Genomic DNA, 13,271 nt, shown 5'->3' with positions numbered 1-13,271 from the left:
GGAGTGTAAGAGCACCAGACAGAGGGGTGTAAGAGACAGAGAGGGGGTGAATGTATTTGTGACCAGAGAGAAAGGGAGAGCACAGAAAGACAGCAAGGGAGCTCGAGGAAGACGACAGAGAGGGAGCAGTAGAGTGCTATAATGGAGGTGCAGTCAGAGAATGTGGAGCCTCCGATGGCCCCTCAGTGTGATCCTCAGCCCACTGGGAAGATCAACAAAGCCGCATTCAAACTCTTTGGAAAGCGGCGCACGGGTTCTGGAATGGCCGGTTTCTTCTCTTTTCGAAACAAAGGGAGCGGGAATAACATGAATTCCGACAATGGGAATTCTTTGAATGGAAACAGCTCAGTCACATCAGTGGAGATCATCAGAAGCAAAACCTGCGATGGACTAATGAGCTCCAGCAACGATGCTGATGGACAGAGGGAGGGACTTGCAAGCTTGGAGGCAGGACCGGTGAGGTCTCTAACTAAATCACTGAGTTTTTTCTCCCTACTCCGACGTGGAAGTTTTAGATCGACTGAAAGTGGAGGGACAGGACTCGTCAGAAGAGGGAGGGGCCTAAAAGGATTTTTTAGCAGCATGCGATGGAGACGCAAAGAAAAAACAAATGACAAAGAGGTTGAAGAGTTGGAGGGGAAGAGGAAGGAGGACGGAACAAGCGATGACTCTGAAAAGGATATTACACTCACTCTTGAACCCCCTCTGCATCATCACCAGGAGGATTGTGGGGATGCAGAGGCAGAACTTAACATTGAGACGCCCTCTACAAGCGTCACTTTGACACCCTCCCAATGTGTTGCCATGCCAGAACCATCTAGTGAACTGGATTCCTCCTTTCCTTATACACCTACTGACTCGCCGTTTAGGCCTCCTATCCAAAAAGCCAAAGCCTCAATATCCAGCCTCACTCCTCCTCTTGCCACACCCCCTTTTGATCGATGCAGCACAGGTGACCCACCATCTGAGCCTTCGGTGGACAGGCTTTGCTCTCTCCTATTCACTGATGTCACGTCTCTCAAGAGCTTTGATTCTTTGACAGGCTGTGGTGACATTATTGCTGATGCAGATGATGATGGACCATCAGGTAATGGGGGCAGTGGCACCAGCAGCAGCAGCAGTGGAGGAGGGGGAGGCGTTGCTCCAAGCTCCGGTAGAGTTGCTGGTATCGCCAGCACCGTGTCTCGTTGCTCTCCTTCCAAAGCCCCTCTTATTTCCCCTTTGACGCAGCCCATGTTTCCAGTGTCCTCAAGCTCAGTGCCTTCTTCATTACCAGCCCGGGCTCGTGCACCACCTTCACCAGAACATCACCCCCCTGGTAGTGGTGTTGTTGCATACATGGGTGGAGGGGAAGAAATGGCCAGTCCAGAAGGAGTGGATGATGCAGACATGCAGGGGCTCTGGCACATGCTACCATCCACAGGTGACAACTCCCCTGCTTTGCCTCGATCGCACCAACTCCCCTCATCCACGCAAACTTCCACCTATCCCCCCCATGCCACTTCTGGCCTTCCCAGTAGCTACTTGCCATCGGGGCCGAGGAGTGTAGACCGCAAGCTTTCTCAGGTAAAGACCCTGGGTATCAGTAAAATCCCAGTTGTTGGTGGAGCAGGAACCAAGGCAGGGAAACCCCCACTCCCACATGGACATAAACTAACATCCCCTGGTGAAAAGGAGCCACTTAGAGATGAGGGCTACTGGGACACACCTTCAGCAACACCCACGGCAACACCTGATGATAACGGCCTGCAGCAAAACCAGAGAACTGCTCTATCGCGTGACAGCTGTTCCGGGGATCATCTGTACGATCTCTATAATGAACCTGAGGAGGAAGGAGAGGGTGCGGAGCAAGATGGACAAATTCAGAGTTCTCCATCTCCACCTTCTGAATACAAACTCAGTCCAATCTCCCCAACATCTCCAACTTCTTCCTCCTCATCCACCTTCCTGTCACTGAAAGGAAGCTGTAGCCTTCCCCGGGAATCCAAGATCCCGATAAGCAACAGACAAAGCTCTCCTCCACACTCTACAAGCCAGTCAGCTCTCTCTGCTGTTCTAGAGGTTGAACACCCTCAGCCAAAGACCAGTGCACTTCCCCAAGCTCGTACCAGAATTCCGATATCAAAGGTGCCCGTTCGTCGCACTGGGAACAAACCTGGCAACGTTAACAAAGGAAGCATCCACAAGAAATAGGAGTCGTTTCTTTCCCAGTTAGCAAATGGACATCACTGTAGTGGTGTTTGTGCAGAGAGAAGAGTTTCCCCAGACCATGAAAAATGTTGAGCCATGGATTTAACAGCCTATAAATTCCTCAGAAAAGGATTTTCTTTTGCCACATGAAAGGGATTGCTCACATAAGAACATCACAAGGAGACTACAAAATGCTGGGTTAATGCCTCAGAGCAGGAACTTTGGAGGTTGACTCTTGACAATCTGTTTGCTTTGTAACTTTTCTGGAAAACACTGACCTGCTAAAGGAGGGAGGGTGAGAGGGTGCGTGCTTGCACACTGAGGAAAGAGCAAAGCAATTTTTTTTTTTACAGTTCTCGTATGGAATTCCCATTTTGAAAACTTCATAAGGCCCAAATCCAGTGAAAATTGAGGTTTTAGACATATCATGCACAATTTACCTCCAAAATGTTAGAGCCAAAGTTTAAAAAAAAGGACTTCTCAGCTTGACAAATCCTATAGTTTGCAATATCCCATATTTCTCTTTTTCATCAGCTGTCATTTTCAATTAGTATTTAGAAAGATAAGAATGAGCACTAATATCAAACTGTTTTCCTGGAAGTTTGGATATTTCTGAAGCAGGGACTTTCTTTGTTTTTGATTTATTTGTTGCGTGGACAGACAGCCTTGCGTCCAACCTGTTGCTATTGGTTCTAACCCTGACACCTGAAATATGTCCATACATTACAAGTCTCTGGGATTTACAACTTGGTGGTTTACCAATAGAAAGACACAAACCTATCGCAATACTCAACCCGGAGGGATTTTTTGCACTAATGCATTAACAGGCCTCCACAGCCAGAACCCAGCGTGCACCTGTGCCACACATAGGAGAGACAAAGGTCAGGGATCATGATCTAATCCTGAATGATCTTATAGTTATGCACGCCCTTCCACCCATGTCACTGTCTTTGTAGTTTCACTGGATGGCTTTCTTCTCTGAGGATGCATGCATTTTTCTATTACTGACTCCTTCCTAAGACATACTGCACCATCCTCAAACTCTTCTAGAACCAGCTTTATGACACTCTCTGTCGTGTTCTTATTGATTTTTTTTTTTTTTTTTTTTACCAGGTATATACGGGCAGATGTCAATAGATGTCAGCCACTTCCAAAAACACTACTTTATGGCAGGGATTTAAAAAAGTTGCATACCAGAAGCAAGGAAAGTAAAATTTGGGACTTGATTTGATAATAAACACTACTTGACTTGATTCTAGGAAGGACTGCAGCTGAACCAGAATGTAGCTTAACATGGCTGTACTGTCCCTCTGCTGGTCTGTTCACCTCTTTGTCCCTCTTTTGTGGGTGCAAGACAAATGTTAGAGTTCACTGTTTTCGCCTGTGCGCTGAAAAAAAAATACAAAGACAGACCAGTGCAGTTTGCAGCCCTGCAAAGCACTGAGTGTTTTAAGAATGAGGGGGTGTGTAAGGCTTCTTAGACGGTCTTTGTCACTGATTCAGTGAGAAAAGTCACAGAATGATCAAGAGAGGTTTTATTTAAATGGCAAGATGATGCAAGTTTTCCCATGCCCTGCCTACACTGGAACCAGTAACACCCAAGGGGCGTCCTTGTTCTTCACAGCTTTCAGTCTTATTTAGAATGTGCTAATGGATCCATATCACTGCCTGCTTTCAGCTTCTCTTTATTCCTTCTCGACAGGCCATACCTAACCTGATCTGAGGTTAGACCGATGAAATGACAGGCTTAAGGTGGCTCTGAGGCCTCTGACGAATCCCTTCATTCTTTCATTACCTAGACTGTGATAATTGTTTTTTTCCTGTTTTTCACCCACTTTCTGTCATTCTAATGAAAGTACCATAATCTAATGTAAAGGGGTTGTGACTTTTGATCATTTTTTAAGATGATTGATGTCTAAATGTGTCTCAGCGCTTAATGATTGTTGACTAAATGATTTTCTGGAAATGTAACTCTAGGGTGGGAAACCACAATATCTAGAGAGAATAAGGACCTATCCATTGAATCTTATCATTACATTGATTCTTTGTGTTCTTTTAATGTCCCTCCTGCTGATGTTTTGTGTGTAAATAAGAAATATTTCTCAGTGTCTTCCAATAACTTAATGATCACATTCCACAGTCATGACATCAGTCACAGGGGCCAGCATCTTGCCATCTGGCTCAGTTCCTTGTGTTTTTCTAAGCTAATGCACCTCTACTTTATTTCTGTCAAAATCTCTGGTATTTTACACAATGTCTGACTACCGTTACAAGCACATTATGTTTTCCTTTTCATGTCTCAGAATTTTTCCATCTTTCCACTTTTTATATTTAATAAATAAACTGTTTGTGCTGATAGATTATCTTCAGCCTCTTTGTTACCACAAACACACATGTTATTCCATACAATATTATTCCATATCATTGTCTAAATACATTCGGAAGCAAAATTGTTATTTTTCCTTCTCAAGCTACCCATCCTCCTAGCTGTGTATCATATATCAACAAGGTGTAATTCAGACAGTAGAAGGTGAGAAACAGAGATGCACAGCAGCTGGCAGTTTCATTTCAGGCTGGATCAGCTTTGTTTGGAAGTTAAAGGCGTCAATAAGTTGGATTGATTGGTGCAATGAAAGCCTGACTGCTATGACTGTCATTGTCTTCTGTCGGTCTCTTAGGGGAAAACACATGGGGAGACAGGGACAGATTGTTGAAAAAGGCAGCAGCTAATGCACAGCTGATGCACATGGATCCGAATCCCTCGTGTCCTAAATATGATATTGGTGAAAGGGAGGCTGCTAGTGAGGCTCCAGGAAGACACATGTCGCTCCGGAAAGCTTGCATGTTGTGTAATAAATGGTGGATTTGGTGCAGTGCGAATCCACTTTGTGATGGCGTAGCCCCCTCCCAAACACACACACACACACACACACACACACACACAAACCACCGATCTATCCTGCTCCCTCCCTCTGCACAGTGGTTTATGTAAAAGCCTTATGTAAGACCATAACACTCATTTGCACCAGCCCACTAGATCAAAGCTAGTGGTGCTGACAAAGAGAACGACGTGTGCCCGTGCGAGCAAGTGCGCGGTCTTGTTGTGAGCTGATCTCATCGTGAATCTGCAGGCTGAATGCTAGATATGAAGAGTCATCCCCACTGTGAGCCATGGCTGCGCTCGAGAGTGTTGCTCTAAAAAAGTGAAAGAACCTGGTTTATTGTCAATCCAAGCCATCTGTCACACACACACATAGCAATAATGAGATATGGTGCTTCTATTTAGAGTATGGAGAGTTAATAAATCTGCCTTCAAATGTGCCACAAATATGACAGAACATTTCTTCTAATATCGGCCTATATTAGCAATATGTTGCAAATGGTGAACTTGTTCAATTTGTGCATAAGTACTTTAATGTTTGCATGGATGAAGGCGTATTTGTGTACGTAGGCATTCATGTAAACAAAGGTCATGTTACAGCTATGAAATTACTTGATTTTGGATCAAAATAAAATTAAAACACTAAATCTGGTGCAGCACATTTGCGTCACAAAATCTAAATCCAATCTGAAAATTTTAAAAGAAGCCTTTGCGTTGGATGAGCTACGTGCACTCTGTATCGGTGTATGTGTGAAGGAGCCTTTAGGACCATTGAAAAGCTGCATGGCGGCTTCTCCACAGCCGTTCTCATAGTAACTTCAGTAGGTCAGCCAATAAAAACAGGGGGCTGGGCAAGGAGGAGGGTGGTTGAGTTTTGGGGTTGGGGGGAGGTGGGCAACTGCGCTATCTGACACAGCTTGTGAGGACACAAACAGAGACACACACTAACCTAGATGTTTGCTATGCATGCTGTTCGGTCTGTGTGCTGAGAGTATATATCAAAAGCTGATCAGAACCCTGGTGAAGTATATTCAATGTGTGAAAAATTCCCCCATAAAACATTTTTAAATGGTCAACACTGTTCTAAAAACTTGAATTAATTAGAGATTAAGGGGTAAAGGGGCCAGTCCTCCTGCTTTACTGGAGAGCTCTGCTAACTTTCCATCAGCATCGAGTCACCGTTTGGTTTCACCGTCGCTGCCGTTCTCATCCTCCCTCGGTTGTGTGATCCCTCTGCCTCTCATGATGTGAAGTAATCCCTCCACTTGTCAATAATTTATCAAGCATTGACAACATGAAGCACAGGGCACAGGACGGTCGCAGAAACATGCTAGCTGATGTTTCGTCTAACAACGAGGTGCAGTAAAAGGCTAAATGTCTGCATTGGTAGGTTCCAGCAGCAATAAGATGCACGGCCAATCCCATACAATCTTGTTGGCAGCAAGATGAAATATTAATTGGATTTGGAAAGAGAAAGTAAGCGATGAATAATTCAAGTGTTTCAGACAAAACCACTTTCATATTTAAAGAAAGAAAATAATAGCCTATATAAATAGGTATCTGTTTATAAAAAAGTTTGATTAATGAAAGATTCATTACCTTAATTATTAGTAATTAATAATGGAGGTTTTAGACATATCATGCATTAATGCAGAAATGTGGACTAATTGCTCCACACCAGGCTCGAAGTACAAGCCAATTTAAAATGTAACCAAATCCAAAGCCAGTGGGAGGAGCTCTGGGAACCACAACGGACGGTGGGTACAAACGACAAAGGAATGGAAATTAAAAACCTCTCTCTCACTCACTCTCTCACACTCTCTCTCTCTCTCTCTCTCTCTCTCACACACACACACACACACACACACACACACACACACACACACACACACAAGCAAGAAAGGAGTTCAAACACACTTGGGAGACAAAAGGTAGACAAAGGTGAGGAAGATTAACATGAGAGCAATCTAGAGGAAAACTGTGGTGCTCAGGAAAAAGTTCAAACAACAGAACAAAGTTCAAAAACAGAAAATGGCGAATTTGAAAACCAGCCAGCACTCCTGCTGTTGTCATTTTAGTGCCACTGTTGCTTTAAACTAACGCCGAATGAGGTTACCTGCTTTTCTTCAGCTCATTTACATTTACTACATGACATCATTCTTTTTTTTTTTACAAGTGTAAATGCACTCATGCATGAATCCTTTTGTCAATAGATTTGATCCACATTTAAAAGTACATTTAAAATTAAAAACATCGTATTGTGATGGAAAACAGCTGGACGGAAAACAAATCCATATAAATTCCACTTAATTTTAATATACATTTACTTTTTTCATGATAAAAACATACATGGCATCTGATCGGTGAACCTTGACCCTTGGATTGAAATCTGTAAGGAAACAAAGCTGCGCCACCTTCCAGACCACACAATACATAACACATTAAACACAATAGCTCCGTGTGCACAAGCTCAGTGAGCACACACACTAGCATATGATGAAAGGTCTGCTAGAGGTCAAATTCTCTTCTCCACTGTATGTCTCTAATGTTTTGTTATAGTACTCAAATTTACAATACAGAACATGGGTCTCTTGAGGAGCTGATAGAATCTTGATCATAGACCAATGCACAAGCACAAGCCTACAATAATACACACCCCAGACTGGATTAGTCGATTTTAAGATGCATGTATTTTACATTTTGTGATGGAAATCTCCACTCAATAACATACCCGGAACCACATCCTCAATCAGCTTATCGGTGCCTTAATATCCACGTTGATAAATGTGTACAGTCTATCTTTCACAATCTCTTTGACTGTATAGTTTAAGGTATTAATCCCATCTTTATCCATGGTCTCACGCGTGTGGAACAGTTTATCAGGATTCTTTGGATTAGCCTCATTGTGTTTGTCTCTCTCATGTTTGATCATCCTGTACTTTCCTGTGATGTGATCAGGGCGAGAAATGGACATGCCGTGGAAGATGATCCGCTTATACATGTCATCGTCCTCACCCCCCCAGCCCCAGTAAGCGTTTGGAAAACCATTGACGGTCAAGAACTGTTGCTTGGACATTGCGGACACACCGCCAAAGTATGTGTTATAAGGCAGCTGGAAGTTGAACTTGTCAATAGCGACAGACAAGTGTCGGGGGGATTCGAAGCATCTGTAGAAGTTCCGATCATCCATAGGGACCAGATCTACGTCGGAGAAGACAAAACACTCGTAATCGTAGTCCTTCAGCGCCTCAGCAAAGCCTACATTCATCAGTTTAGCCCGGTTAAATACTCCCTCTCCATCCTGGTTGATGACATAGATGCCATAGTCCAGCTGTTGCCGCACTAGCATGGGATGGAGGTAAAACAGCAGGTGCTTCAGGTGCTCATGCCGATTCCGATAGGGGATAATGATCGCCACCTAAGCAGATAAAATACATTTCAATCCTCAGTTTTAAACACAAGTAGTAATGTGAGGAAAAATAAAAATGAGAATTTTCTATAAAGCATGACCCCTTTCAGTAGAGTTAGAAATACCCTCGCAGTTGATTTTTAGAAAAAGGAAATATAATTTCTTAATGAAAACTAGTGTTACTGAATAAAAAACCTCCCCCTCTATGAAGGGTAAAAAATCTAGAAAAATGCCCTACAAATTATTACCTTCAGTGTAGAAATTTACTGACACTTCACTGACATTTATTCTCATCGATGAGACATTTCTGAGTAGTGAGGGTGAAGTTGTTTCAGCTCCAATGTCGATTGTGTTCCAGTTTCACCTACCTTGTGTTCAGATAAACACTCTCTTGGCATGTATCTTCCTCCATCCTGAAGAGGAACAGTGACTTCTTTTCTGACTGTGTTCCAAGTGTGGCTAAGATGGAACTCTACCCGGAGTGGCCCCACAAGATTGGGAGGGGTGTCAGGACAGGGTCCCAAAGTCGTGCTCCTATGAACTGGCTTTGCTGTCTTCTCTTCAGAAGACTCGGGAGCCTTTTGGAATTTGGAATTGATGTCCCAAAATTGGTCCACATCCTTGTCGGTCCCAGAAGGTTGGTCCTTTTTATTTCCTAAAAAGATGTTTTCAGTTAAATAAGTTAAACTGCTGTTTTTGTTGAAATGTAAAAGCACAGCAACACACACCACACTGGCAATAACCAGCAATGCAAAGGTATTGAACTTTCTTTGCATATTTGCCGCTCCTGGAGCTGCACGAAGTGAGCCCAAGAGCATTTCTACAGATCTGGTACCTGGTTCCTCCTTAGAGAATCAAATAGGAGCAAGACAGGTTTTTAGCTTTTCAGCAGAAGCGTCTGTGACAATGTCAGCCAATCAGGTGAGTCTCACACCTGTTGGTAATTAAGAATGACCATAAGACCTTTGCTTTGCCTTATTTCTCCAGGAAATTATGTGTAAAGAAGCATTTTGCATAGCTCAATATATCTACAATACATTCATATTTGTTCTGGTGTGTAATATTATCTATATAGGTATATATGTATATAAATATATATATTATTGCTGCAGGATTTAATACATTTTGTGATTAAAGCTAACAATCAATACAACACACATCTAAATTATCTGAAGAAAAGTGGCTAATTGGTTAGTGTTAATTTTTAATCCACTGTCTGTTGAAAAAAGTTTGCCTTAGTAAAGTAATAATTCCTATATGTTGTAAAAAGAGGCCCTCTACTGGTTACCAGAATGATCTATGTTCCGGCGTCTGATTGTCCAGTTCTGTAGGGAAAATCTCTTTCTCTCTCTCTCTCTCTCTCTCTCTCTCTCTCTCTCTCTCTCTCTCTCTCTCTCTTTTTTTTTTACCCTTTTTACTCTTGATTCAACGAGTTAGACAGAAAATTGTTAAAGAAATGAGATTTTCACAGGTGCCAAATCTGTGATATGCATTTACTTTCCATCTATGAATTGAGCAATGTGATAATTAGATGGTTTGAGTGCTCGTCTTTGCAAGGCTTTAGCTTTGAGAGACAGTGACATCTTGTGGCAAATTCAGTGGCGTGCACAGAGATTTTGGGGCAGGTGCTCAGTGAAAAATAAGAGAACGTTGTGTAGCGCATTTGGAACCGCCGACAGCCTTATTTTAGCAGCGTGATATTTATATTAAAACAACAAACAAACAAACAAACAAACAACAAAAACACATTACAAGCACATGATGAATGTAATTGCACATTTATTTATGTCAAAATGTTATTAAAATTACATGTCTCTTGAATTTGACCATGGCAATGATCAGTCAGTCATATTTTAGTTTATTTCTCTGGCACATTAGGCTGCAATGTGAAATACAACAAGCACATGGAGATAAAGCGATTCCCACAAGCACAATACAATTTGATGTGTGTGATCATAATAATGCCGTCAGTCAAGCCGTTTTTTCTCTCTCACTACTTTAGTCACAATTCCAGAAAGACCAGGTGGCTGATATGTGGTCAAAGTCAATGTCAATGATATCACCAGAATTAAAATAACGGTTTCATTCAGGTTGCTCTGCTGACTTGCTTACATTGGAATTGGCAGCTGCCTTTGACACGTTGGATCATGGGGTTCTGTGATCACACCTTGGACATTGTGGAGGCCTCAGAGCTGTTATTTCAGTTATATTTGACTGAAAACAATTTTTCAATACTTCTGAAAGATTTTTCCGACGGAGCGACATCAGAGTGTCAGCATTGGGCCTCTGTTATTTAGGATGGACGTCTGTGAATATACACAGGTGTATGTGCTGGTGAGAAGAAGCCTGACCTCGAGCCAGTTTGATATTCTTTGTGACATTTCCTTTCCACCACAAAGCTACAATGACCTCTTTCAAAGCCATTTCTCTTGTTACAAAGTAGTCAGACAGGTTTTTGCCGTGTGATTTTCAAATGAATATCTACACAAATTGATTTTGCAACACTGGACAGGGAACACATGGAAATTCATTTTTAGATGCACAATTTGATAATATATATAAATATGCCTCGAACCCCTGGCATCAAGTAACATGACCCTTTACTGTGTCAAAGAGTCACCAGACATTTTGTTTAAAATTGCTAAGATTACACCAATAGGATGTACACTTCCTACACTGACTTCAACATCCCCACACTCAAAATATTTTTTGGTGCCTTAATATCCACATTGATAAATGTGTACAGTCTATCTTTCACAATCTCTTTGACTGTATAGTTTAAGGTATTAATCCCATCTTTATCCATGGTCTCACGAGTGTGGAACAGTTTATCAGGATTCTTTGGATTAACCTCATTGTTTTTGTCTCTCTGATGTTTGATCATTTTGTACTTTCCTGTCATGTGTTCAGGTCGATTAATGGACATGCCGTGGAAGATGATCCGCTTATACATGTCATCATCCTCACCCCCCCAGCCCCAGTAAGTGTTTGAGTAGCCGTTAACAGTCAAGAACTGTTGCTTGGAAAAGGAAGAAACGCCACCAAAGATCGTGTTATAAGGCAGCTGGAAGTTGAACTTGTCAATAGCGACAGACAAGTGTCGGGGGGATTTGAAGCATCTGTAGAAGTTCCGATCATCCATAGGGACCAGATCTACGTCGGAGAAGACAAAACACTCGTAATCGTAGTCCTTCAGCGCCTCAGCAAAGCCTACATTCATCAGTTTAGCCCGGTTAAATACTCCCTCTCCATCCTGGTTGATGACATAGATGCCATAGTCCAGCTGTTGCCGCACTAGCATGGGATGGAGGTAAAACAGCAGGTGCTTCAGGTGCTCATGCCGATTCCGATAGGGGATAATGATTGCCACCTAAGCAGATACAGATACAGATCTGTCTATAAACAATTGCTTATTTAGATTATCCATACACACACCTATTCAAATACATTGGTGTGCACATATAAAGAGAAAATACAATTCAGTCTTCACCTTTTAGCACCATAAAACATAATGAGGTCATTGTTTTAAGAGAGTTCTTTCCTTACCTTGTGTTTGGAGACACAGTCAGCTGGCTTGTGTCTTCCTCCGTCCTGAAGAGGAGTGCTTATTTTTCTTCTGACTTCATTCCAAGTCCAGGAATGACTAAAGTCCACCGAGAAAGGTCCAATAAGGTTTTGAGGGTGGTCAGGGCAGGGGTCCAGGGTGTCCATGGGAGCTGGTTCTTCTGCCTGTTGACCAGCATTTAAGACATAACTCTGTTTCTCCAGCAGCTTGTCCAAGCCTTTTTTAATAATGTTGGAAAATGAATTGGTGGCATTTCCCAAGAAATCAGCCTGAGGTAAATAAATTAAATGGCTACTATTGTAGTAGAATAGCAGCACAACCACAGTCACCACACTGAGTAAAGCACATAGGATCAAGATTTGACTGAAAGTTTTCAGCATTGTTGTCAGCTGAGTGGCTGAGTGTTTAGCGCCCCACAGGCATCACCTCCCCTCGGTTACAAAGGAGAAAAACCAGACGAACAAGTTTTGCATTAGCAAGCAGCTTCCTCATACCTGTATTTTTTTTTTTTTTTTATGTTCTGCTGTGTTCTGCTCTAGCGTAACCAATAGTGGCAAAGGTGAAGAGCCTGGATACATGTTTAGAAAGTAGGCTTAGAAGGCAGCTTCCTATCAGGGAGAAATTAATCACAACCCATTTTCACTTTAATTGCCTCTAATTATCTGCTAATATTTGCCACTTCATTACCTGTCTCAGTAAACTATAAAAATCAGCCCGACAGTCTGGTTGAATGTAATTGTGTTGGAAGCAAACACAGTGGTCCAATGCATTTTCACTTTGTTACACTGAAACCTGTCCACACCCTGCACCCTGGAGCAAACTGTTGAGGTTTTTCCAGTGTCTGTTGCACTATTGGAAGACATTGGAACATTGGAAGTCACCCTCACCCCAAGCTCACCCTGTTTTAAGTATGTGCATTTCACAATTGCAACCCAACAGAAAAACTAGTTCTTACCATTAAAAGCAGCTTACCTTAAACATACCAGCCACTAGTCCTGTGGATTGGGTGGCAGTGAAGCAATGATTGCATGAAACAAATAACATTTAATGAGGAGGTTTTATTTGAAACCCAGGTGAGACATGAACCCCACTCAGAAGCAGCACACTGTACATATGAGAAAGTCCACCTGGATTGTCGCGGATTCAATCAATAGACATTCCAGTGCCTATTGGTTTGAAACCTTCTATTTTACCCGATAAAGAAGGTAATTCCTCTCAGCTATTGA

The 13,271-nt window shown here is 42.3% G+C and overlaps 3 protein-coding genes across 4 annotated transcripts; 1 reads left to right on the top strand and 2 right to left on the bottom strand.

Annotated features, from left to right (window-relative positions):
- On the top strand, positions 1-6,728 carry amer2 (APC membrane recruitment protein 2). Of its 2 annotated transcripts, XR_003889888.1 has the most exons (2): positions 1-2,603; positions 6,698-6,728. XR_003889888.1 is itself a non-coding variant. In XM_003967910.2 (1 exon), the coding sequence occupies exon 1, from the start codon at positions 142-144 to the stop codon at positions 2,191-2,193; it is 2,052 nt and encodes a 683-aa protein (XP_003967959.2). In that variant the 5' UTR covers positions 1-141; the 3' UTR covers positions 2,194-4,548. The 2 variants fall into 2 exon arrangements, 1 of the variants encoding a protein (XP_003967959.2); XM_003967910.2 differs by lacking the exon at positions 6,698-6,728 and having other exon boundaries at positions 1-4,548.
- Positions 6,729-7,687: 959 nt separating this feature from the next.
- LOC101077184 (beta-1,4-galactosyltransferase 1-like) lies at positions 7,688-10,904 on the bottom strand. The gene is made up of 4 exons (XM_011607858.2): positions 10,832-10,904; positions 9,209-9,325; positions 8,849-9,135; positions 7,688-8,489 (listed from the first exon to the last, which is right to left on the bottom strand). The coding sequence occupies exons 1-4, from the start codon at positions 10,902-10,904 to the stop codon at positions 7,821-7,823; spliced, it is 1,146 nt and encodes a 381-aa protein (XP_011606160.2). The 3' UTR covers positions 7,688-7,820.
- On the bottom strand, positions 10,240-12,492 carry LOC101061762 (beta-1,4-galactosyltransferase 1-like). Its single transcript, XM_011620859.2, has 2 exons — positions 12,027-12,492; positions 10,240-11,850 (listed from the first exon to the last, which is right to left on the bottom strand). The coding sequence occupies exons 1-2, from the start codon at positions 12,423-12,425 to the stop codon at positions 11,152-11,154; spliced, it is 1,098 nt and encodes a 365-aa protein (XP_011619161.2). The 5' UTR covers positions 12,426-12,492; the 3' UTR covers positions 10,240-11,151.
- Between the last annotated feature and the right edge of the window lie 779 nt (positions 12,493-13,271).

The sequence above is a fragment of the Takifugu rubripes genome, chromosome 10 (assembly GCF_901000725.2).
Source record: "Takifugu rubripes chromosome 10, fTakRub1.2, whole genome shotgun sequence".
NCBI lineage: Eukaryota > Metazoa > Chordata > Actinopteri > Tetraodontiformes > Tetraodontidae > Takifugu > Takifugu rubripes.
The sequence above is the reverse complement of the archived record's forward strand: the minus strand, read 5'-3'. Positions and strand labels throughout refer to the sequence as shown.